This window comes from Gallus gallus, chromosome 13, assembly GCF_016699485.2.
Source record: "Gallus gallus isolate bGalGal1 chromosome 13, bGalGal1.mat.broiler.GRCg7b, whole genome shotgun sequence".
Lineage (NCBI taxonomy): Eukaryota > Metazoa > Chordata > Aves > Galliformes > Phasianidae > Gallus > Gallus gallus.
In genome coordinates, this window is record NC_052544.1 from 8,010,574 (window position 1) to 8,035,444 (window position 24,871).

General features: G+C 58.7%; 1 protein-coding gene across 7 annotated transcripts in view; it reads right to left on the bottom strand.

Moving 5' to 3' along the window:
• PPARGC1B (PPARG coactivator 1 beta) overlaps positions 1–24,743 on the bottom strand; it is a 45,686-nt gene extending 20,943 nt beyond the window's left edge. For all 7 annotated transcript variants that reach the window (XR_006931435.1, XR_006931434.1, XR_006931433.1 and 4 more), the window contains exon 1: positions 24,639–24,743. Coding sequence is in view for 3 of the 7 variants with exons in the window: in XM_040647116.2 (XP_040503050.1) it covers positions 24,639–24,722 (84 nt within the window). In the remaining 4 variants the exon portion in view is untranslated. The remainder of the gene's footprint in view (positions 1–24,638) is intronic.
• Positions 24,744–24,871: the final 128 nt, after the last annotated feature.

Here is a 24,871-nt window from a genome sequence, read left to right on the forward strand (position 1 = left end):
GCTTCACACCGCTTACCCTGTCCCCATTTCTGCTACGTGGCAGCACAGTGCTCCCTGGGGAGGTGCACACCCCAAGGCACTGCAATGAGGGCCCCTCAGGCTCCTTGCACAGGCAAGAAGGGAAAAACGGCACAGAGATCATTGCTGTCCGTGTGCATGTGGGGCAACTGGAGCTCTAGGAACCGAGCTAAAAATACCCACTGAATCACCGAACGCAGCTGAGACCTGCCCTGCTCCCACCTGGCTCCTCACTGCCTGCACCGAGCTGTGCCCTCCTGCCCCGCTCCCCCTCTGCATCCCCAGCAAAACATGGGGCTCCGGCACAGGGTGAAAGGTCCGTGCGCATCGCCCCAGCATTGGCTGCCCAGGGGGTGTTTTCTGGTGATGAGGGAAGCAAGTTTGTTTACACAGCAAATGGATTTCGAAGCAGGCAAACATCTGAGCACGTGAGAGAGGCAGAAAAACACGGTGGCCTCCACTTGTGCAGCGCTGACGGGCTCTGCTCCGCCACGCAGTGGGGGGACGGGGATCTCAAACCGAGCTGCAGGAAGGGCAAAGGCAGTGCTTCTGTCTTCCTCATCTTCTGCAACAACTCCGGCTCCCCCTTCTCCCTAAATCTTCCCATGGGAACACAGGCAAAGGGCTTTATTTTTAGAAAAAGCCATACACACACATATATACGTGTGTGTATGTTCAATTAAAAATAGCAAAGCAGACAAATTCTCCTGCTCCTTTTGATATGCCACAAGGGAAAAGTTCTTGGTGCTGAGATCACAAGGAGCAGCTGACACCAGCGCTTGGGACGTCTTTTGATCAACTCCGCAGATGTGACACGTCCCCGTTGGCAACAGGGCTGGGTAAAAATAAACTCCTGCAATCCAATGCCGTGGAGCTGCCCCAGCCGGGCACCCGGAGACGGGCATTTGGTGTCCTGCACCGCAGTGACCCCAGGCAGCATCCGCAGTGGATGCTCCTGGACTCCCAGCTCCCATATGGGCGAGCTGCCCCAAAGCCCCACACCACAGCAGGGCACCCCTGTGCCAGGCCACGTGCCAAGCTTTCAGCAGGAGGGGTCCTTTCGGGTCAGGAGCACAAGCGGGGAGTGTGAGCTGGTGAAGGTGCGGTACCAGCGTGGTACCGGTGTGGTACTGGTGTGGGGCCGCTGTGGGCATGGGACCTCATCTGTTCCAGCTTTCCCTTTTCCCATCCTTTCCACTTCCTGCTGCCTTGGGAGAGGAGTGAACTTTTGTTCTAATTTTACTCGGGAGTTTGTAGGAAGATCAGCCATGGGTTCTTGGTGTGCAGCCAGCAAACACCCATGGAGACATGCTCGAAAATTCGGAGGCATCCTCCAGGCCGGACACCTGGCCTGTGCACACTGCTGCATGGCTGCAGCCAGAGCTGCAGGGAACTCTGCCACGTCCAACCCATCCTGCAGCAGGAACAGCTCCAGGGTGTCCCCATGCCACAGCCCTACGTCCTCTGGGGACACGGAGCCAGAGTCTCAATAGTGGGAGCACGGCCTGCCTGGGAGATGTGCAGGGACACACACAGTGGGGTTTTGTGCTCACTTCCCAGGTTTGTGCAGAGCTGGCCGTGCCCAGTAGTCCTGTGCTGTGCTGTGGAGATACCTTGGCTCCAGGTACTCTCTACTCCTTTTCCCCAGAGTCCCTGTGTACCACGGCTGAGCCAGGAGCAGTGATAGCATGAGGGACAGGCTGCCAGGGACATCCAGAGGTCACCGTGGTGACAGCTCTGCGCTGGGGCCCCACTCTGCCCAGCCTCTTCCAAGCAAAGAACTCTCCCAACCTGTTCTGTGCCTTCGCCTAGAGCAGTGGCAGTGGGGAGGCAGGGACAGCCACCTCATGTCCCCTCATAGCTGGGGTCTGCCTGGGAGTTGGGGCAGCTGCTGGCCACTGAGCGGACCCTGCTGAGCACAGCCAGGCACTAATGCTGGCATGGGGACAGCAGGTGGGCCGTGTCACCGGGCAGGTGATGTGCAGCTTTTTCTCCTGCTTTGGAGCAGCACTAACTTCAGCACAGGTGTTTGTGAGGTTTTATCTGCTAAGAAAGGAACCCGGCTCTATTTCAAATATTGGATTAACAAGATGGGAAGTATTTTTTCTTCTCTTTCAATGTGAACTTGGGCTCGTCAGGCTGAACCAGCATACAGTGAGTGTGGTCATGGCCGGCCTGGGGGCTCCCGGAGAGCAATGGGTTCTCCCATGCACGGCACCAGCGAGTCTGTGCCCGCAGCTCAGGGACAGCACTGAGGCAGCACTGGCCCTTATCTTGCAGCCTCCTGCCTGCAGGCCCTTGAAGTTGTGGCCAAGTGCTCTGCAGCACAGCTCCGGGCGCAGCGGGCATGCCGTGCTTGTGCTCAGCGGTGCTGCACGAGCACAAGGCTCTGAAGTCTGCCGGTGCGGATGGGGCACGGCAGCCTCTCCGTGGCTTAATCCCAGTTAAGCTGGAAGGGCAGATCTGCACCGCCACTTGCACACATGTCCCCAGGACGCCGTGCAATCAGCCTGTCACTCACACGCCACTTTGCCGCTGTGTCTAATGAACAAAAAAAGGAAGGAAAGAAGGGGCTTCCCAGGGAGGGCAAAGGAAGGGGCCGGAGGCTGTGCCCTCGCAGGGAGCGGGGCTGTGACTCACCGCTGCTCCGTCCCCACCACTAAGTGCCTGCTGAAGGCATTAAGGGATAAACACACATCCACACACACAGGATACAGAGCTCCAAATTAGCCCGTGGCATCCCGGCTGCAAGGCGAGAAAATCCACACCACAGCCCTGCTGCAGGTGGGAATGCTGCACCCTGAGCTCTGAAAAGGAAAGAAACACCTTGGGCAGGAGTTTGGAGAGAGCCGTCCACGCTTATCGGGGAAATCCGTAATTACAGACTGCTTGAAACGGGGATTACGGCCGTGCGGGTGGCAGACACTGTGCGACTGTTCCAGCCGGGGCAAGGGAGCGAGGGGGCAGCAGTGGTGCCACCACCACCATCCCGGTGCCTGCGGGGACGGACCATACCCCGTGCGCCCCTGCAGCCGGCGCCTGCCCGTCCCAGAGCTGTCACCGCAGGGCTGTGCCGGCTCCCGCCCCGCTCCCCGATAAGAGCATGGCAAGGGGTGGCTGCCCCCGGTGCCAGGAGGGGGGCACGGGACGGTGGAGGAGAGAGCTATAAATAAGAGTAAATACAGCGAGGAGGCACCTGGCCAGCGCTGTGAAGGTCACCGGAGCGCGTGCCGCAGATAAGCAGCCCCCCTCCCCACTGGCATTTGACAAAATGTCACCGAAGGAGCGGTGCAGTGTCGGGTTGTGTCGCTGCCTGCTCCCCCCCGTTATTTATAGCCCCCGCAGCGCTGGGGCCACTGCCACCCCTCCTGCAGAGCTGCGGAGCTGCAGCATTGGGGCCTGCCCTGCTGCGGCGCTGTGTCTGGGGGGAGAGGGGCAGAGAGAGCTGCCAGCTGCCCAGCTCTGCGCAGGCATGGGGTTAGGAGAATTTGACCTCTGCACCCTCTTTTGTTTTCAGTTGGTACTGATTTGTTTTAACGATTCAGCCCAGCCAGAAGGAAAAACAGCGCTATCATTTAAACTCGGACAAAGCAAACATCAGGCTGGGCCTTCTTCCTTCCTCAGAAACAGCCACTGTTTGCCTGCGCTGCTGCAGCATGGGGCAGCCCTGGCCACGGTGCCAGCCTTGCACAGCTCCCTGCACAGCTCCCTGCAGAGCACCACGCACAGCACTCTGCAAAGCTCTCTGCACAGCTCCATGCACAGCTCCACGCACAGCACTCTCTGCACAGCTGCATGCACCATTGCCTGCACAGCTCCATGCAGACAAGCAGCACAGCCAAGCAGTGCAGGCAGCACACGGAGCTGCTCGAGGTCTGAGGCACAGCCATAGCCGAAAGCACAATGAAAGTGTTCTCATTCACTGACTTTTGTCTTACATTAGAAGGGTATAATTAAGATCAACCACAAGATGCAAGTAATAGGAAATATTAAACATTAACTACAAACAATAAACATGAACTTGCCAGGATATCTTTGATACGGCGCAAAGATGGAATAAATTGCACTAAACTATCCTTGAGTCACAGCATGGACCCAGAATAAAGGAGCCTGAGATAGTGTGATAATGCCCTGAGTAAACAAAGGTGTACTGGAACATTTTAAACAAAGGTGTGCCGAGTTTAGGAAGAAGGGCAGCAGCACAGAGCCTCCACTGCAGGTTGCGGAGCTGCATTCTAATACTGCACCCACCGCTGTCTGTGTGGGCTCCGTGTTGCAGTCACATTGGGCACGGCCACGGTGGCCTCGTTGTCCCAGATGGTGCCCAGAGGGGCAGGGAGCAGCGGTGGCACTGGGGCAGGCAGGGAGCCCCCAGCACAGGGGTCCCCACCAGCACAGGCTGCGCTGTGGGATGGGGCCAGCGCCTGACTCAGTGGGGAGCTGACCATTAGCCAGTCTGCTGTCACCAAAATTCCCCACAGCGGCAACTCCCGGCTTTCAAAAGGACAGGATGAGCCGGCGATTATTTTCAGACCTTCCTCTTGCCACGCTCCGGGTGCTGGCAGCCACATGACGGCTGTGGGTAGGGGCCGGGTGGGGTGGCTGTGGGGCAGGAGGGTACCGTCACCGCACTTATAAACCTCCCCCAGCCACACCAGCTCCAGCCTGTGCCACTGGAACCCATCAGCCTCGCTCAGGCACCTGCAGAGGTGACATGGAGAAGCCCAAAGGCTTTTGGGGCGCACTGGGAAACAAGAGGGAGAGGCACCCAGCAAACACAGAGTGCCACCAGGGCCACTTCCCACAGGCACTGTCACCCCCAGGTCCCTGAGAAGCGCAGCCCTGGAGACCACAAGCTTTCCATCCACGGCACATCAGCGTGCTCTCCCATTGTGGCACTCTGGTGTGGTTGCCATCTTAATGCTGAGCACTGGCAGAAGAGGGGAGGGCAGTGGGGGATGAACTGTGATCACCAAAAATCTCCTCCTCCCGTGGAGGCCCTGGCTTGGCACGCAGCCCAGCCCTGCAGCTGGAGGGCTGTGATTTGGGGATTTGGGGCACATTCTGCTCCACGTCAGCAGAACTGTGGCTGTGAAATGAGAGCTGAGGCTGAAGGCAGCCTAAACGCCAGCCCCTTACACATCTAGCTGAGGAGCAAGTGTGGATAACGTGCTGACTGCTGCCTGCAGGATCAGCTCTCCTCCCTCTGGTGGGGAGCACTCCCCGGCTGTTGTACCAGGGGCAATGGGCAATGCTCCTGCCTCCAGGTTGGCACTGCAGCATCTGCACCTGTATGGGGCCGTTGGCACCATGAGGAAGCAGAGCACCGACTTAGCGCTAATCAGGGCGAGGCGGGAGAGGAGATGGAGAAGGTTCAAGCCCAGGTTAAGAAGGCGCAAGGAGGATCTTTCCGCATTAGCCTGAGCTCTGAGCGGGTCCGACCACACCGTGCCACTGCCATGGGCACGCTTAGTATGACATTGCGATCAGGGCAGTCAGCACCAAAACCAACCCAGGATGACCCCCAGCAGAGCCTTATCTCCTGCTGGTCACCAGAATCCCCTCTGGGCAAGGAGAGGAGGAGGGGAACAGCAGCCTTTTCACCCTTCTTGCCCTGTCCACAGGCTCCAATATGCCTGCATCTTCCCAGCACGCTCAGCTGCATGCTTTGCAAGGCCCGATTCTCACAGCCAGGACCCCCCTTCCCTCTTTCCCTTTGCCTACCCAGCCCCACAGATGTGTAAGTGTTGTGTCCCATGCATGGCACAGTCCATCCCAGTCTGTGGCAGTGTGCTCTGGGGGTGAACAGGGGCCCAAGGCAATGCACTGTGCTCGCCCTGTTCGTTCTGCACTTCAGGAGAGCCTCGCTGTGCCCAGCTCCCACATGCAAAAACAAAGCTTTCGCAAGGTGTCCAAGGATGAAAACCACTGTGGAAAAGGCAAAACTACTCCCATCTCTCCACGCCTCCCACCAGGCCTGCTCCTTCATGCCTGGACCCATAACCCAGCGGGGGTGGCAGCACCAGCCATGCCCAGCCCTCCTGCCCTGCTCCAGCACCTCCTGCTGCACGCAGCACTGCCCGTGCCGGCTCCTGCTTGCTGCCCTGCAGGATGCAAGGATATATTGGAATAGTTCCAATGGTTATAACGGGAAAAATGAGGCACGGGAAGGCAAAATGGGATCTGGTTGGTACAGGACTCGTGTCCCATGACCGGCAGCTGTGAACGTGGCTCTGAAGTGTGATGGTCAACACCTCTGGGCCGGCTGTGGGCACACCGGCACCACCCAGCTGCACTTTCCCTGGCACAGCACGCTTCACATGGGGATTTCCCACAGCCACACCAACAAACACAACGCGTTGCTTTGCCCATGTCCGCACTGGAGCCGGTGCTCTGGCAGCAGGCAGGAATCCCACCCAGGCAATCGGCTGCCTGGCATCTGGGTTCTGCCGGCAGCTGCAGGGGTAGCAGGGTGCTGGGGCTGGTGCTGCTGGCCTGGCTGCTCCTGCAAAAGGGTGGGCTCTACCTTCTCTCCCCCTAAAAGTGACTCACCCCAGAATGAAAGTGCTCCGAGATCTGCAGATAGAAAAATCCCTCTGAGGGCAAAATGCTCATTTAGGAGTAAATGCAAATGAGGGCGATCACACACGAACACAAAGCTTCGCACTCTTGAAAATTACCCCCTGCAAGGGACCACACCTTTCCCTTTCCCAAAACCACAGCCCAAGAGGCACCCATGGGCGCGCAGGGAGCTGCACACTTGGGTGGGGCCTGGCCGCTCCCCACTGCAGCTGCTGGGGGCTGCTGGGGCTGCTGGGGTGGTTGGTGGGGCTGCTGGGGATTCCAGGGGCTGGTGAGGGCTGGTAGGAGCTTCTAGGGGCTGCTGAGGGCTGCACTCAGCCTCCTCCCTGCCTGCCATGGGTGAAGTCCATCCCTGCTGGTGTACAAAGCAGACCTGTCCCTGCCCCTTGTCCCACTGCGTATCCTATGCCACTGCTTTCACCATCGTGTCTGCTCCCAAGCGGTCCCTTTCCCATCTCTGACCCCCTGACCAGCATCCGAGCTGAGCATCCCCTCCTGTGCATGTCTGTGGCAAGGCATGCAGGGGTTAAGGCGATTGCTCCACGTGCCACCTTCATAAACTCTGAATGGTCCCAGTGCCTGGCAGCTCTCCTCAGTCATGTGAGCAGCTCCAGTTACACCGCCTCTATGCCTCACTTTTATCTGATCCATCTCCCGCCCAAAGGAGGCCATCCGTCCCCCTGCTGCCTCTGCTCTGCATGCCGGGGGCTGCTGGGTGGCAGTGGCTCCAGCTGTCCCTCTGCACAGCTGCCTTCGTCTCCAATGTTACTGCGAGCGCAGCACTGCAGCTCCAGCCGGGCCCCTCACACAGACCCTGTGCACTCCATGGGTAAAGCCTCAAACCCCTGCAATGCTAGAGGCAAGCAAAGGACCCCTGCATGCTGCAGCTCTTCCAGGTGCCAGCACCCTGAGCACAGCTCCCCACCATGGGTGCCCAGGTGGAGACACTCATCCCCAGCCCCAGCTGAGCTGTGCTCGCTTATGCAAACAGCAATGGGAGCTGCTACAACTAGTTGGACTGCTGCCTCATAGTCAGGTGCCTTCTTCCTCCTCCTCCTCCTCCTCTTCCTCTCCCTCCTCCTCCTCCTCCTCCTCCTCCTCCTCCTCCTCCTTCTCAAAGGCTGCTGGGCCTCGGGAAGGCAGTTGCCTCCATCCCTGCTCCCAGGGGGCTCACAGTCCCTTGAGCACAGGCACGGGGCTCCTGGCCCCCAGCTCGGCATGCTCTTATCTCCCACGTGCTGCCAGCAGGCAGTGAGATGCAGCTGTGAAGCAGCGCCGTCAGCGAGTTTCACAGTCCTTGAGGTGTCCTCAAGTGTCCCAGTGCTGCCGGTGCAGAGTGCACCACAGGCAACTGGAGGAAAGGTTGTCCATGAGCACCTGGCACCAGCATGGCACTGCCACAGCACTGGCATGTGCAGCTAGGAGCAGAGAGTTCAGGAGGGGACAGGACCCAGCGTGGGTAGAGCAGCTGCTCCAAACAACCTCTGCAGCATTGCAAAATGGAGGAAAAATCCAGGATGTGAGCACCATGCACCATTATGCAAATCTCATCCCACCCATCCCGGCACCAATCCCACACTGCCAGGGACGGCAGCTGAGCTGGAGCAGCCTGGCTCTGCGCAGGGACCTTCCTGCTTTGCACAACACTCCTTGCATTTCAGGATTGCAGGAACTCCTGATGAGTCTGCAAGGCCCTGGCTGCAGCTGGGAAATTCTAATCCCCCAGCCACTCACACCAGCTCGAGGGAGTTGTTTCTATGCAACAACATCAGGCTTTTGCCAAAACCAAAGGGCCTCAAGCCAGTGCCTGTCCCAGGCTCCATGGGATGCTCTGCTCCGCTCTGCACATCCACATCCCTCGTGGTGCCAGGCCCCGAGGTGGTGGTGCCGGTGCTCTGGATGTTGGGATGCTCTGCCAGCTGCTGCTGCATGTCCTTGATGAGCTCTTCTGCAAAGGTAGCACCAAGCAGGAGGAGCAGGGAAACCTGCCTGCGCTGAATAGTAAAATCCGCTGGCAACACTGTGACGCTTCTCCAGACGCTGTGTCTAAATATAGACTGCTCATTTGTTACCGTGCCTGCTGCTGGATTTGGTGTGAGGAGCCAGGGTGCTGCATGAGGCTGCCCTGCCACTGCCAGAGCTCAGCCGGAGCTGCGATGGGATGAAGGTGACGGTGGCACTGCCCCAGAGCCAGGCACGTGCCCCAGCACCCTACTGAGCTCAGGTGATGGTGACACAGCCACGAAGGGCCACGCAGGAGAAAGTGGGGATATTTCTGTGTGAGCCCATGCGGGCAGCGGGATGGACGTGCTGGTCCCGGCTGGGAGGAATGCACTGTGAACACAGGTTGGTCATTGGCTGCCGGCCCTCCCCGCTGCGCAGGACCCAGCGGGCAGCAGGTGCAGTGCTGCAGCAGGAGCCACAGTCACACTGCATTGTCTGAAGGAGCAGGCGGGCAGTGCTGAGCTCAGCAAGGCATGGCAGCAGCACATGTCCTGCAGAGGGATGGGGCTGGCGAGACCCTGTGCGCTCCGGCTGTGCCGAGCAGACCCAGCTGGGGTACAGATCCAGCCCAGTAGCAATGCTGATGCCTGCACTGGGTTTTTAAAAATACCTCTGTGACTCAAAGTGTTCTGGTGAGCAGCGGCAGTACCCAGGACACCAGTGCAGGATGCTGATCCAGCCCCAGGGTGCAGAGATCTGCACTGCTGGCAGCCAGGGATGGAGCCAACGCAGCCAGAGATGGATCATGCACAGTCAGGGATGGAGCCAGCACAGCCAGGGATGCCAGCACTCGCTCTGGCTGCACTCACTGTCTGCCTGGGGCTATGGGCGAGCAGACATCCATGCCAAACACTCAGCTCACACCAGGCTTTGCTCCGCTGCTGCACTTTCCTGAGGGAAGGAGATGTGCCCCAAAATGTGCTGGGGATTCGCATCTTTCCTGACTCCTTGCCAAAATGCTCTTGAGGGATGCAGTTCGCTGATGGGAAATTGAGTGCTGCTGGGAAGGGATGGATACTCAGGGAAAGAGGAAAAGTGGGTAAAAAAAGAGTTAGGGATACACTGCGAATGTGCCCCCGCTGGGTCGAGGCAGTGCCGGCTGCACACAGCAGCCTCCTCCTCCGCTCTTGGCGCTGAGTCCCATTGAGACAGGGCCAAGGAGGACGGGAACTCCAGGCATCCCGTGCTGCCGACCGGGTCACACTGGGACACCTGCTCCTGGGGCACCACTGCCAGCACCGCCAGCATGGCTGCATCCCCTACCCCGTGTCTAAAGAGCTGGCCAGGGGCACACGGCCAGAGGAAGCAGTCCCACAGCCCTGGTCTCCCCACCTCCACCCCATGAGCTTGGGGCAGCAGTGGTGGCAGAATGGCCAAGAAGCTTGGGACTGCTTCCCATGCATGGGGATGGGGCAAAAGAAGGATGGTGAGTGCTGCCCCACAGCCTGTGCACCCAGCACACTCCTCCTCACCCCACAGTGCACGTTCTGGGGTGAATCCAACCCCACTGCATTAGTAGCAAAAGCATTGCCTGAGCAATGGCTCACAGGACCAGAAAGCTGCTGGGCTCACCCAGTCCTCCCATCACACACCTTCTGTCACACACCTCCCATCACACACCCTGTCACTGCATGCCTCCCATCCCACACCCTCGTCCCTCCCTTGGCCCAGAGGCTGCCGCAGTGAGCTGGCACGTGGTGGGAACAACACCGGCACCTGACCATCTACAGTAGGGTTAGGAACAGGACAGAGATAAGGATCACTCCCCAAGTTCTCAAGCACCCCAGCCCAAGCCCCCAGACACGGGCACTCACAGCCCAGGATGTCTCCACGTGGGGACAGGAAGGATGAAGCACACAGCTCACACAGGAAGCTGAAGAAGCCTTCAGGTTCCACCTGGGGGACCTGAAGCAGGGATACACCTTCACTCTCTTTGCTCAGTCTTACAATGAACTCACAGCACGGTTCATTTTGTGAGACTGCAGGAGAACCTGGAGCCATCAGATCCTCTCTGCATGCCCCTCTTGGGTGAGGGCGCAGTTTAAGTGCTCCATTTCTCAGTCAGACCTCACAGATAGCAAAAGTCCATCTTTGTGGGGAGAGTGGATGCTGGAAAGTGAGTCCAGATGAGAGGGAATGACTTACAGGGCCAGGAGCACAAGGAAATGTTCCAGTGCCTTCCCAGACTTCTCCTCCTGCCCATGCCCAGGGAACATCCTGAGCACAGGATTGCAGCCACCCAAGGAAGCAAAAAATGTGGCAGCATTGCTGGAGCAGCAAAACGAGGGCTAAGCTGGGAGCTGCTGCTCTGCCCCAGTGCCTTTCCTCCACTCCCCATAGCTCACAGGGCACAGACCCGTGTGCTCCCACTGGTATTTGGGTAGCAGGCCACCACGCACTGATGACACAGAGCCAGAAGCAGCTGAAAAACACAGCCTTAAAATAAGAGCTGGCAGCAGGCAGACTCAGCTTGGCATCAGCCGGGACACGCTGGAGGCAGGAATGGGGACGCATCCGGTGGCTCCCAGAAAGAGAGTGGTGCAGGCAGCAGCACCCGGGTCCAGCTGTGCAGGGCTCCCACCTGTGTGCTTCATCCCAATCTTCCATCAGTGCACGGGTGCACTCTGCTCCCTGCACCGTGCCCCCTGGAGCCGGTTTGCTGTGAAAGGCTCCAGAAGCTGCCTGCTGCCCCCGCTGCTAGGGGCAAGGAGGGGAGTGCAGCTGCAGCGCGGCCACATCCATCCACCCACCTGTCCATCAGCAGCACATGCTCCGGCCGCTCTCCCATGGCCACAAGCAAACACTCCAGGACACCTGGGGTCCCAGCGTGGTGGCTGCAAGCCTGTCCCCAGGCTGTCCCCTTCCTGCTGCCACCCACCCCCTGGAGCAGCTCTGGCTTTGTGCACGCACGCGATGCCTGCTCTGCTATCACTTTCTGCATCTGAAATGCTCCCAGTGCCAGCAGTGCCTCGGTTTCCCCTCCCGGGCCTCAGAACAGGGCCCGTGCCCCTGCAGGAGGATGCCACCAGCACCTGCCAAGGGACTGCAGCTCCCACACGCTGCCATGCCCGACAGCCGGCTGGCATCCATCTTGGCTGCTGGCAGGGACTGAGCGCCGTCCTGGAGGAACCTCGGCAAACCTCGCGCCCCGTGCTGCTGCGGGCAGCCCCTTGCCATGGCCATGGCCACGGGCACGGCCCCACGGGGCACGAAGGGGGAGTGGCATGGGGCAGCCAGCATGGGGACAACCAAAGAAGGAAAGGAGCAGGACGGAGCAGGAGCTGCCGGCACATACTGTAAAAGGAGCGGGAATGGGGACTGCAGGACTCCAGCTCAGCTGCTTTAAGATGGCTGTGATGCTGAGGAGGAGGATGTTAACCCTCCCAGCACTGTGCTAGTGCTGGGGCACTGCGATAAGCAGCGGGTTTCCCAACATCAGATGCAGCAGAATGCCCCCAACTCTCACCTGACAAACTGCACCTAGCTGCACTGTCAGGCCCTGGGAGACGTTGCCCTAAGGATGGATTACTGGGCGGAAAAGGAAGAAGATGAGGAGGAGGAGAAGAAGGAGGTGGAGGCAGAGGCGGAGGAGGAGGAGATGGAGGAGGGGGAGAAGGAGGAGGAGGAGGCAGCACAAAGCGAGTGCCCACGGGATGAAACTACAGCGGTGCCCTCCATGGATCCAGGATGCTCAGCAGCAGCACTCCCCAGACACTGGCTGCTCTGCCCCCTCGTGCTGCCCCAGGAAAGTGGCCCCCAGTGCCCACACAAGGCTGTGGGGCACAGCTCGGGCACCAGGGTTTGGGGGAGCTCAGCTGCACCCTTGGTGCCATCCACTGGGAGCTGCCATTGCAGCGGGGGGAAGCAAGGCCACGTGGCTGCTCAGCTGCCCTCCTCATTAACCACAGGCGTAATGCTTTCCTGATGATTTTTTTCCTTCACAAACATCAGCCTTGGCCTTCCCTGTGTTTTATTGTTGGATTTATCAAAGCTTCAAGAACCCAAGCGTGGCCATTGTAGGAACAGAGGTATCAAGCACTTAACTGCAACTTCCTTTCTTTGAAATGTTTATTGGCCATTGACGTCAACTAATTATTGAGAATTATTAATTAAGAAAGCATTTAAGAGCATTGCTTTTGTTGAGCTTTTGTCCTTACAATTAGTTTATCAGCCAACAGAAAAAAAAACATCAGCCTTTCCAGTTGCTTGGAGTGAAGCAAAGTTCCTATAATTAATTTCCTTTTCCTCAGCAAGCATTTTGCTTTGACCCACCTTGGGGACGTGCCTTTCCCCAGGTGTGCCAGCCCCGCCAGCTCGGCGCTCAGAGCCAAGGGACCCCAGGGAGGCTGCTGGATGGGAACACCACGTCCCTTCCACTTGGCAAGGGCAGCAGCACATGAGAAGCAGCTCTTTTCAGGAAAACACCCCAGGTGCCCCTGCTCCCACCAAAGGGTTGCCTCCTTATTTCCTACTCAGGCTGCTCCCACTGGGGACAAATGCTGCCCCAGAAGTGTCAGCCATTCCCCGACCCTCGGTGTCCCGCTCAGCAAGTAGGTCAGCTAAATATAAATGGAACAGCCCGAGCAGCTTCGGCACCAGGCACCTTCTTGCCTTGCATCATTGCCACCCTAGAAATGATGGCCCTGAGACGGGTCCTGGCTCAGCCTGAACTGTGGCAGACAGGAAACGTTGTCATGTTGCCAGAGGCACCACCGAGACCTCTCCTTATAGCAGTCACCCCAAGCTTCCAGGTTGGCCAGGGCAGCCACCATGGGATGAGGGACCAGGTAGGACACATGTCTTTTGGACAGATGTTCCCAAGAGCCCACAGCTGCAAACCGTGTGCACACCTTGCACAGAACAGGCCCGCAGGAGGGAGATTTCCGTTTATCAAAAGCAGCTGCCCAAGCTCCTGAGCACACACAGAGCGAGCTCAAACCCCATAATTAAGGCTTGGCAGTGCACCGCCCAGCCTGCGGCGCAGGCATGCCCATCCACAAAGAGCGCATGGGTTTGGCTGGTAGGGCTGCACGAAGAGCCTGAGCGTGGTGGGTAAGGCTGGAAGGCTGCAGCCTGCCTTCTGGGCAGCTGGGCAGTGCAGACCCTGTGGGCCCAGCTTGTTCCAATTCTAAGGCATTGCCTTCCCCAGTGCAAGCTGCCCACCGCCCCTCTCCTTCCTCCCCAGCTGCACTCTGGTGGCTGGACACAGTAAAACCCAGTGCTTTCCTCCACCCGCTAGGACCAGCTCCATGGCTGGGGCCAAGGGCTGCAATGACAAGAAGGGGCTGTGCCAAAGGGACCCACCACTCAGCTGGGAGCATGCACTTTGCAGCCTCTGGCTGTCAGCAATCAAACATCTCCAGCTTCTCCCCCAGGCCCAGAGGGTTGATTATTAGGGAAAAGCACTCAAATGAGGCAGCTCATTAAAAGCAGGAACGGATTAGTCCAGGAACCAAGAAACTCCGCTGCTGTGGAGTTCAAGAACAGGACAAAGCCGCCCTTCCCTTGCAAGCACTGTGCGATCCTGCCTCAAAGCGTTGGGTTGAATGGCACAGCCCAGAGGACCATCAAAGCCCTGCGTCCTCCCAGGGTCTGCGGGAGCTTGGAGGTGGATGAAGGCAGCAGCAGAGTTTGAAAGCAATGAGAACACGCCCTGAAATACGAGTGGAAAATGTCTGCTCCAGCCCAGACAGTCAAGCTGCGGCACTGCCTCCTCCGCTCACCACGCATGGTCCCAGAACTGCTGCAGGCCCCCAGCGGGGATGCTCCAGGGAGGAAGCCTTTGGGCAATGTGGGAGGAGAGGCAAAGGCAAGCAGAGTTCACAGCTGGGGCCACCAGAGAGAAATGAACCCTGGAAAAGAATCCTGCTCCATTTCCCACTGCAGGGAGGGCTTTGCAGGAGGTCTCCCATGAACCACTGGGGAGCAGCCGCAGCGCGGGGCCTGGCGGCAGGGTGAGCCCGGCCTGGGCCCTGCACTGCCCTGAGCCGTGGGGCTCCACGGCGAGGAGTCGGAGCTGTGCAATCAGTGCTGTGAATGGAGGTGGAACAGCACTGCTAAAGATAACTTTGTACAAAGGTGCTATTAATAGTGATACTATAGGGGTTTTGCTGGTTTTCTTCTTGCGTTCTGCAAGGCTCTCCCCCGGGACTGATGGAACAGGCCCTGCCACAACTCCAGGGAAGCGATGCTGCATGGCAGAGACCAGCAGCACAGCAGAGCCCCGAAGGCACACGGACAGGCAATGATGGCCAGCACCCGGCAGCCAGCCTGCCACCTGCCATGGCCACAGGCCTGGGCCAGCTGCAGGATCCCACACGGAGCTGCGGGCCGTGCTGCCGCCGCGCTGGTTTCCATGGCAACTTCAGCACTCGTTGCAATATGGAGATGACGGGATCAGCAGGGAAAGTAACCGAGCGGAGCTGGCATCCTCCATCTGGAGCACAGCCTCACCAGCCCAGGAGCCTCCAGGCATCTGGGTCCCCCTCATGCTGGCTGTGGTTGTCCCTGTGCCACCGCTCCCCCCTGACAGCCAGCCCCATCCTGACCATGCACCCAGCACCTGGCTGGTGCTGTGCCTCAGAGCGGCTCTGTCACTCCTGGTGGCTGCAGGGACAAATCCCAGCAGCACCACTTCAGAGCACACCACAGCCCAGTCCGCACAACCTGGTACTGGAGCCTGCATGGGCAGCGTGCAGCCCTCCAGCTACAGGAGCTGCTGGGGCTGGGCCCAGCTGCCTCTCTCCCCAATCCAAAAGCGATGCCAGCACTTCTCAGGGGTCCCTGGCCAAGTCGCTGTGCATGGTGGCCACATTCCAGGCCCTGGAGTGGAGACAGGGAGGGTGGGAGCCGCGTCCCCATCCCCCCCCGCCAGGTCCCCACCACCGCCTCCTGCCTGCACGGGGCCCTGCAGCGCGGCCCTTCTGCACAGCGCTGCAATTAGCCTCGCTGACCCCTGAAATCCTCAGCCTCGCTAAGCAGCCATGCATTAAATCCCAGATCCAAGAGTGGAAATAGACTTCGTAAAAGGCTTATGGCCCTATTTATTACATTTTACGCATGACGGAGTCCGACAGCACAGCGGCGGCGCTGTGGTCGGCTCTGGCTCTGCCCGCACGCTGCGACAGACGGACAGACGGACCGGGAGCGGGCAGCCGAGCCCTGGCGGGTGTCTGCTCCTGGCTGGCATTGAGTTGCCAGCTGAGTGCTCCAGCAGACGTGGGCAGGCAGGGATATCGATCTAGATGAAAGCTAACACTGCTCTCAGGGATGGGTAACCGTATCTGCCGCACATTTGTATTCTTCAGAGCGGGGCGCGATGGTTTCAGCCATCTGCTGGAGCAGATCCGGGATCCTGGGGACGCTCCGGGTCCTCTGCCCGGCTGTATGCTGGATGTGCAGCCTCTACCTCCTCCATCTCACCTTCACATTATCAGAGCCCAATGCAGCACGTTGACGAGGAGGTCACCACCACTGAGGGCGACGGGGCCTCGTGTGAACTGAGACACAGCAGCAGGTCCCAGATCCACACCCACCACTCACATCCCGTCCCTGCATGTGGCCCTGTCAAGCACGTGGTCCCAAGGGCGATGTCTGACAGACCACTCTGCCACGTGCCATGCAGTCAGTCCCTGGGTGCCACCAGGCACAGGGAAGGCCACCAGCAGGACCAGGTGAGGACAGACCTGACAGGGGGAAAAGTGGGCTTCTAAGAGGTGTTTTGGCTTGGCATTTCAAAGGGGCAAGTCATACGTCTTTCGTGAAACAAGCTCAGGGCTTTGATGTGTGCAGTGCCCCAGTCACCTAAGGACAGGAGGACCTTTGCTCTTCTTACCTTCCCTTCATGCTGCCCAGCCCCATGGCTCGCTTTGTGGCCCTGCTCCAGCAGCCCTGAGTTACCACCCCCGGTGCCAGTCCCCTTCATGGCACAGGACTGCAGGTTTTGCCTGCAGCTATAAGCTTTGCTCCGTGTGGTTCTCAATCTGGCGCCTGCCTCCAAGGGAAGCAAACAAACAGCATGTTTGGGCATAGATGGGCTCCCACCTCAAAAGGCAGTGAGACATCTAGAGAAAAATCTGCAGCTTGGATCCAGCGGGCTGCCTGCTTCCCCCCCACTTCGTGTGAGCTCTGCAGTGCCCGGGAAGCTGTGAGCCACGGCCAGGGAACAGACATGGAGGTCAGTGCGAGAGGTCTGAGCTCCCCCCAGTCCACAAAGGTCCCAGCCCCTCCGCTGCGCTCTCAGGCTAATCCTCCCACAACAGCGACAGCTATATTTAGGTATCTAAATGAGACAGAGCGGCTGTTTCCAAAAAGAGTTAGTTTGGGTTACATAAATACAGAGGGAAACTTAAAAGGACCTTAGACTGCCATAAACGAGCAGCAGAGCCAGGGCTGGTCCCCGCTCCCCTGTGACCTGCCTTCACTTTCTGCTGGATTTGGGGCTGTGCTCCCCAGCACTGACGGGCAGGCTGGCACATGGCACAGGGACACACGGCTCCAGTGGCAATACGGGGGAAGTGGCTGGGATGGGGGGAACCCCCTGCCCCAGGATGGGGCCCTGACTGCCACGTTAACAAGTGGCACCTCATTGTGTCCTGAAGAGCACCTTGCCATATCCTTGTATGGCACTTTACCATCTCAGCATGCAGCACTTCACCATGTCCCCAGGTGGCACTTCGCCATGCCAGCACAGCTGCTCAGCCCCAGCCCTGCAACAGCTCCCCAGGGCAGGAAGCCATCCCCGTGGGCAGCACAGGAGTGAGAAGCAGAGAGGAGACACTCCGAGCACTGCAGATGGAGCAGCAAACCAACCGAGCAGCTCCAGCCCTCCTTGTCTGTGCTTGCCCAAACAGCTCCCCGCGACCTCCCACCCCTCTTGGCTGCTGGCTTCCTTCCTCTTGCATTGACTTCCATATCCCGAAGCCTCTGCCCAGCAAGGAGGAGACACACGTGCACGAGCGTGTCCCACACACCCACTGCTTCTCATTCAAGCCTATGGGGGTAAAGGGTGGGGGCTCCTGGGGTCAGTGTGCTACACTCGCACGAACAGCAGCCTCCACGCCAGCGCTGTTTGGTAGCATGCACAGCAGGAGGCTCTGCACCAAGTGCTTTCATTTTCAAAGTAAACATATAAATAGGCATACATATTCTTTCCTAAAAGGACATGACAGCAAAGAAAAAAACAAACCCAGCTCTAACACCATCCAGCCTTTCAGACTGAGAAAACCACAGAGTTTTCATAAGGCCTGAGTTCTGCTATCTGAGTAATAGGTTTGAGTACCAAAAAAATTATGTGCCAGTCTCCCGGTGGGGCCCAAATACGCAGAGAAACTTCCTTTTCAAGAAATGCAGTTGCAATTTTTTCTTTCCATTATTAGCGTGGTTGGGTCGTGACTACCTGTGTGCATGCCTCCTCACAGGGATACGTGCTGCTGGCTGCTTTAAAGCTTCAGCTCCAGCTCTGCAGAGCCCTGGGGCTTACGCTGCCCCAGGGAAGGTTTAAAATCCTGCTGGCTCCGAGGTGCTGAGCGTGCCCACGAGCTGCACACCGCTCCCGGGCAGGCTGCAGGGACGAGGCAGGGAAGCAGCTAAGCATTGCGGTTTAAAGAAAGCTGGCAGCAAGGCAAAATTTAATTAGCTTCCAGTGAAGGGCCATGACAGTCGCAAACATTTGCACTGAGGCTGTGAGAGTCCCGGGAAGCCAGGGGACAGGGACTGCAGCTGGAGCAAAGTTCACCGTGGGTCCCAGGTGGGCAACCGCTGCGGGAAGGGAAGGGCACGGCCAGCTGTGCCTGCACAAATCACTGCCCCGTTCTGCCTCCAGCCCCCAGTGCTGAAGTCAGGCAAAGAATCACCCCATGGGGATCCCGGGTGGGCTCCCCGCGTGCGGCCTGCAGGACTCACCCTTATCATAGCACGGGGACAGCGGAGCACGTGCTCTGCATGGAGAACATGCGAGGAGATGCAAGGCCACGACAGCAGTGTCCTGTTTGGTGCGCAGGGGCAGTGAAACCACTGCCCACGTGTGATGCTCACAGGGCAGAAGGAAAGCCTATGGCAGTTGTGTGAGAGCTTCACACCTGTGGCTTGCTGCTGTCACCCAAGTGTGCATCCGGTCACCACTGCAGCTGCAGCCAGGGCTGCTCCCTGCCCTGACCCGGCCCCTGTGCACACACAGGGTCACAGCAGGCTCCTACTGCAGCACTTCCTGACACACCTCGCAGCCACAGTTGCATCTTCTTGAGAAAAAACAACATACGTTGCTCCCACCGACCCAGCTGGGCTAAATACAAAGCGAGGACTCAGCAAGCAGGCTGCAGGCTGGGCACCACTGAGCGTGCTGCCTGTGCTCTGCACTGCTCCCTGCATCCTGACTGTGCTCGAGTGCTGCTCTAGCTGCAGGGACACCACAGGACGGCCAGATCCCCAGCTGTCACTTGCAGGAGGTGAAATGAAAAGCCCCATCCGGGCAGAATAAACGTGCTAAGTGGAGGCCAGGCTCCCTGCTGGCTGTGCCCCCCCCCCCCCCAATCACGCATTATGCAGCTGCCTCTCAGACCCCTCCCCGTGCCAGAATGCTCTGTCCTCTCCCCTCCATCTCCCCCTGCCACAGGATTTCCTTGCTCTTGATGTGCGCAAAAATTAGGAAATGAGGACTCCTCGGGGACTGGGTGGGGGAAGCAGCTTTTGGCGGGTGAGGGGGGAGGGGGGGGGAAAGGATGACACCTCCCACCCCCCCATCTGCCTGAGCCCCGTGTGCTCCCGCAGCCCTCCTGAACAATGGTCAGGAAGCACGGCGACAGCAGCAAGGAACTTTCTGCAAACGGAGCCGGGAGCAGAGGTGCCTGCCGAGCAGCAGCGGCTCAGCAGAAGGGGCTGCCTCAGCCCTGTCGCTGCAGGCGGGCAGCTCACGGCGCAGAAGCAGCACAGAGGAAGAATTCAGAAAATGCATCGCAGTAAAGATACTGCTGCTCTGCAATCGTATGCGCTGCAAGAGCTCCAGGCACTCGTTTCATCCTCAGCCACCTCAGCACAAAAACGTCCCTATCAAGCATGTGCCGCTGCGTGCCGCGGGAACACAGAAGTGTCACATCAGCCCTCGAGGCCACCAGCGACTTTCCCACCGCGGCTCCCAGCCCAGGGACTGCCCTGTGGTCCCTGCTGGAGGGGAAGCACTGCGCAGCCCCTCACCAGCTGACCGGCTGCGGAGGGAGGGGATGTAGGAAGCTCTGTGCCACTTCAGCAGGGTCTTTGTAGCGCTCCCACAGCACGCTGCGCACAGCGGCATCCTACCTGCAGAGCTCTCTGTTCGGGTACAGGGCACTGGGGAGGTGCCCAGCACTCAGCGCCTGCGGCTTTGTCTCAGGGCAGCTTTGTCTCAGGGCAGCGGGAAGTGAGATAAGCAAAGCGTTTTCCCTAAGCCCCAGACATCTGCCCAGGAGCCAAGAGTGATCAAAGGTTAAGTCTGGCTACTGGATGGGGCCTTTGCATACAGCCCCTGAGCCGCGCCAGTCTCGCACCCCCACCAGCCAATACACAAGGCACTGCATTGGAAACTACCGAGGCTTTTCAGCTCTTACATGGCCAAAGCAGAGCTTTCTAGCTTTTATTTTTCCTTGTCTTAGTTCTGCCATGATCAGGTTCCATGCAACAATCTGCAGCTCATAGCTGCGTGCTGCCTTTGCAGCGGAGGCACACGAGGACAGCGCTGCTGGCACTGCAAGCACTGCCAGATCCATACAAAGTCCGTGGCGTTTCTTGGAAGCTCCCATTACACGTATATATTTTAAAAAAGCCAATAAATAAATAATAATTAGTGCGATTCCATGGCCGGAACTCAGGAAAAGTGCTGAAGAGCAGAACTGCTGAGTGATAAGTGAAGGAGAACACATTGGCCGGACCATTACCTGGGCGGCACAGCAGCACGGCTGCCTCCCAAAGTAGGTCAGCTCACCCCACCTGACCATCTGCGCCATTAACTTCAACCTTTAGTCTTTGGCTCAGCACCCGCATCCCTTTACACATGGTGCAAGCAGCAGGGCATCCCCTTGCCTGCACTCGCCCGCTCTTGGGGTGCAGGTGAGGGATGCCCCAGCCCATCTCTCCACGCAGGCAGCGTGCAAAATTCCTCCTCTGCTAAATCGCTTTCGTTCCGCCAAACCATCACGAGAAATGAAAGCCTGCACGGGGTTGCCATGGAGCGGGGCTCAGCCGTGAAGCGGGGGCCGAAGCGGATTCCTCTGACAAACACAGGCTGCTCTTGGCCCACCGCAGGGAAAGCCCCAATGGCACAGCCTCACAGGTGCCCATGTCTCTTGCCCTGCACACAGCAAAGAGGGGGCTCCGGGGGAGGAGGGGCATCCCGTGGCCCCAGGACATTTTTCATTTTCAACTGACAGCGCTCAAGTGCGGGAGCAAGCAGAGTTTCTAACTACAAAGAGGCTTTTGACATTGGAAAGGTTAATGGGGGAGAGAAATCAGTCTCTTTCACAAAGCTCCCTTTGCTAGAGGCACGAGGTTAAGACCTTAATTATTCACCTGTTGGAGAGGTGCCTTTCCATTACAGCATGGGAGCAGGGAGGGATGTGCAGGCAGGTGGAGGAAGGGTCCTGCTGGGGCCCAAAGCTGGGGCTGAGAGCAGGCAGGCTGCACACAGCCCTCCTGAGGGCCAGCCCTTCTCTCCCCGTTCCCACTGCATTCTCCGTGTCCTCCATACCTGAAGCTGCAACGCACACAGCTGTGGGCATCCTGCCTTGAAAGCAAACCACTGCTGATGGCCTCATCCGCACACATCTGTGCCACAGCCCAGCAGCACCCAGCAAGGCGAGAGCATCAGCAGCATGGGCCCGGCGACCTGAGCTGCAGGGACAGCTTTGCCAGAGCCCCAGGCTGCCTCCACCACCCAGAGCTCCACACACACACAAAGCACATCGTCCTGCTCAGCAAGGGCTGTCAGAAATGAGGGACACACATTCATTTCATTACTACCAATACTGATCCACCTGCTGCTCAGCTGAGGGCTTCGGCACACTCCCTGCACTCATCAATGGATTAAGCTGTTAGTGGGAGGCTGAGAACTTAAGGAGGGAATACAGCATTTCAGCTCACATGATCTTTGAGCATCTCTCCCAGCAGCAGCCTGTTGTTAGCGTTTTTCCCTGCTGCACTTTGCTGGGGGGGTTTTAAACAAATCGAAGCCATAGAAGCGCAGTGCTCCTGCTTCTTGCAGGGATGCTGAGGCCCACGCTCCCTGCAGAGCCACAAGGATGCCACTTTCCAGCACCCGCTGCCACCTTCCATTGCCTGCTGCAGCAGGGTTGCACAAAATGGATCAAATGGGCCCATTTCTTAGAGTTACTGCAGAACAAAATCGCTTTTTCGTTGTTGTCGGAAAGGAAAGGGGACGGCAGGAGAAAGGCGCGTACGGAGTGAGAAACCCTGATTTTCTCTCTGTAGCAATGCAGGCTGCAGGTGAATCATCACTGTCCTCAATATGTAAAGAGGTTCGCAGGCAACCTCAGCACAAGCCCATATAATGAAGGGCCGGAGGCAAATACCCACGTTAAACCTTCACTGTGCGCCTCCCAAGAGCCCTCCCGAGGGTTCCTCTGTCACAGGGCACTGATCACCAACACTGAGCCGCCCCTCACCCGAAACCCACCGTGAAGGAGGGAGCAGGGAGAGGCAGTGGGGGAAGAGTCGGAGTTCCTCAAGATTTCCACGGAGGAAATGGGTAATATTCATGATCTCACGACCTCCTGACATCGTAGCCACTTAGGATAATCTGATCCCGTGCTGAAGCGCCAGGGACTGTGCAGAAGCAGCTTTCGGGCTTCAATGAGCAGCCAGCACCGGGTTGTAAGCAGGGCTGTACAGTAGTAGTGGGGAGGGACGTCAGCGGCGAGCGTGGGGCCCGCCTCCGGCTCCAGCTCTGGAGAAAGCATGTGACAGCAGCAGGAGCTGCCACTGCAGTTTCATCAGAGGTGAAGGTACACGCACAGCACACACTTACAACTTAGTCCTTCCTTAAGCAAATGTATGCAAATCATCCCCGGGAGGGCTTTATTTATTTATTTATTTATTTATTTATTTCCTTCCCTCCCTTTCCTCCCTTCTGTTTTCACACCAGGCTTTATCCCTTCTACGCACGGAGGGACGGAGGGAAAATGCAATATCTGTTCCACCGCGGAGCAACCGCGGGCTGCACACTGCTGCCGGGACCTGCGGCAGTCGGCGCGGATCCGTTTGCTGCCCGTAACATTATATGCCCGGCAGACGTCAGATCAGCACTGACCCCATGTGCACGCACAGCATCACGCACATAGAGGAGAGGGAGGGAAAAAAAAGAGGGCACAAACGCAGCAGTCTTATTTCACCATGTGCCATAAAAACGGTCTTATTTCACCACAGGCCATTTCACGGTCCCAAATTCTGCAGGGGATGCTCACAACATGGTGGCTTTTCACCAGGAAAGGATGACAAGCATCGGGATTTCTTTTTTTCCCTTAACAGTCCCTTTTTTGGGAAAAAAAAAAAAAAAAAAAAAGATTCCTAGATTGAGACGTCAAATGCTGACCAGAAAAGCAAAACGAAGCAGCCCTTTCAGACGCGTGCTGCAATCACACGAGCTCTGTGCTTGCAGCTGCAGCCACTGAGAGCACACGGTGTACTGCTGGGAAGCACAGCCAGGAACTTTCACCTGCCTCGAGAGCAGCTGTGCTGCTGGGAGCCGCAGCGGCACTTTGGGGGACGGCACCCCCCAAACCCACCTCCTGCCTCCAGCCAAGCGTTCCCCCCCAGCAGCAACAAACCCATCCGAATCAGAGAACACGAACTGCTTACAAAACCTCCTCGGCCCACTTCTCACCCTCCCTGACCCTTCTGCTGTAAGCAGCCTGTCATCAGCTCTTCGTTAAGAGCCGGAGCTGCCGCCCGCTGCTCTGCCCCCAGCAAAGCGCCCGCGTCCCGTGCCAGGCAGGAGCACATGGGGCGGGCACCGCGACCACATCCATCTAGCTGGTGGCAAGACCTGCCTGGTTCTGGCTGGCACACGCACCAGGGGCAAATCTGATTTACCAAGTCCTGAGAGCTTGTTTGTTTGGAACCCAAACAGCAGGATTAGTGCCCGTGTGTCCCATTCTCCCCCCACGCACACACACACACACACACACACACACAACCGACCTATTCCTGCTGTGTGCAATCCCGAACCCAAACTGGTGAGAGAGCACGGGTTGGGATGAATCCGCTCACTTCACAATCGAAGCTATTTTGTAATCTGGGGTTATGAAAGTGAAGGGCTGGAGGGATGATATATAACTCGAGAAAACTCTTCCCACTTGCACCGGCCCCAGCAATCCGGCCGTGAAATGTGCCGTGGTGCTCCAGATCGGCCACGGCTCTCTCTGCCGCCCGGATTATTGTATAGTGCCTCTCTTCCACCCCCCAAAATGGAAAAGCATGCGAGCCCTATAGCGAGCACAGCTCGCTCTCGTGATTGTGCGGGAGCTGCCAAGGAGCCTTAATCTGATTTTAATACCCGGCTCCGTGCAGGAGGGAGCCGATCCAGATTTTGGAGCAGCCGGTTCGCCGCACGAAGCCCCCTCTCCCAGCCCCCCCCCCAGCCCCTCCATCCCCCAGATCCCAACCCGTATGCGTGCAACTGACGCTCGGCATGACTCATCCCGCAGCCCGGCTCTTATCGCCCCCACCGCGCAGCCCCCCGCAGCCCCCCCCCCCTCCCCCTCGGCGTGCCCCGCTGCCCCCCTCCCGCGCCCGGAGGGGCTGCAGCGCCGGCTTTCCGTTGGCCCCGCGCGCACGGGGAGGGGGGGCCGGGAGTCCACGTGCGAGTGGTGCTGAAAGCGGGGGCCGGAGCCGCTGCGGCGCGGCGCGGTGCGGCGCTGCCCCGCAGACCCCCTCCCCTAACATCGCTCCCGCGCAGCCGGCGGTGCAGCGGCGGGGTCCCCCCTGGGGCTCGCGCCGTTCCGCGGGGCTCCGCGCCGGCTCCTCCCGCACCGCACCGCCGCCCTCCCCACCTGGCTGTCAGCGAGGTAGTTGAAGACGAAGGAGGAGAGCGCCTCGTCGAGCAGGGTTCCGCAGTCCGGCCCCGGCTCCGCCATCTTCCACCTCCGGCTGGGGCTGAGGCGGCACCGAGCATGCAGCAGGCGCGGCGGCGAGGAGCCGGGCGGCCGGCGGGGCGGAGCCGGCAGCAGCCCCCGCCCGCCGGCTGCGGGAGCCGGGGGGGGGGGGGGGGGGCGGCGGCGAGAAG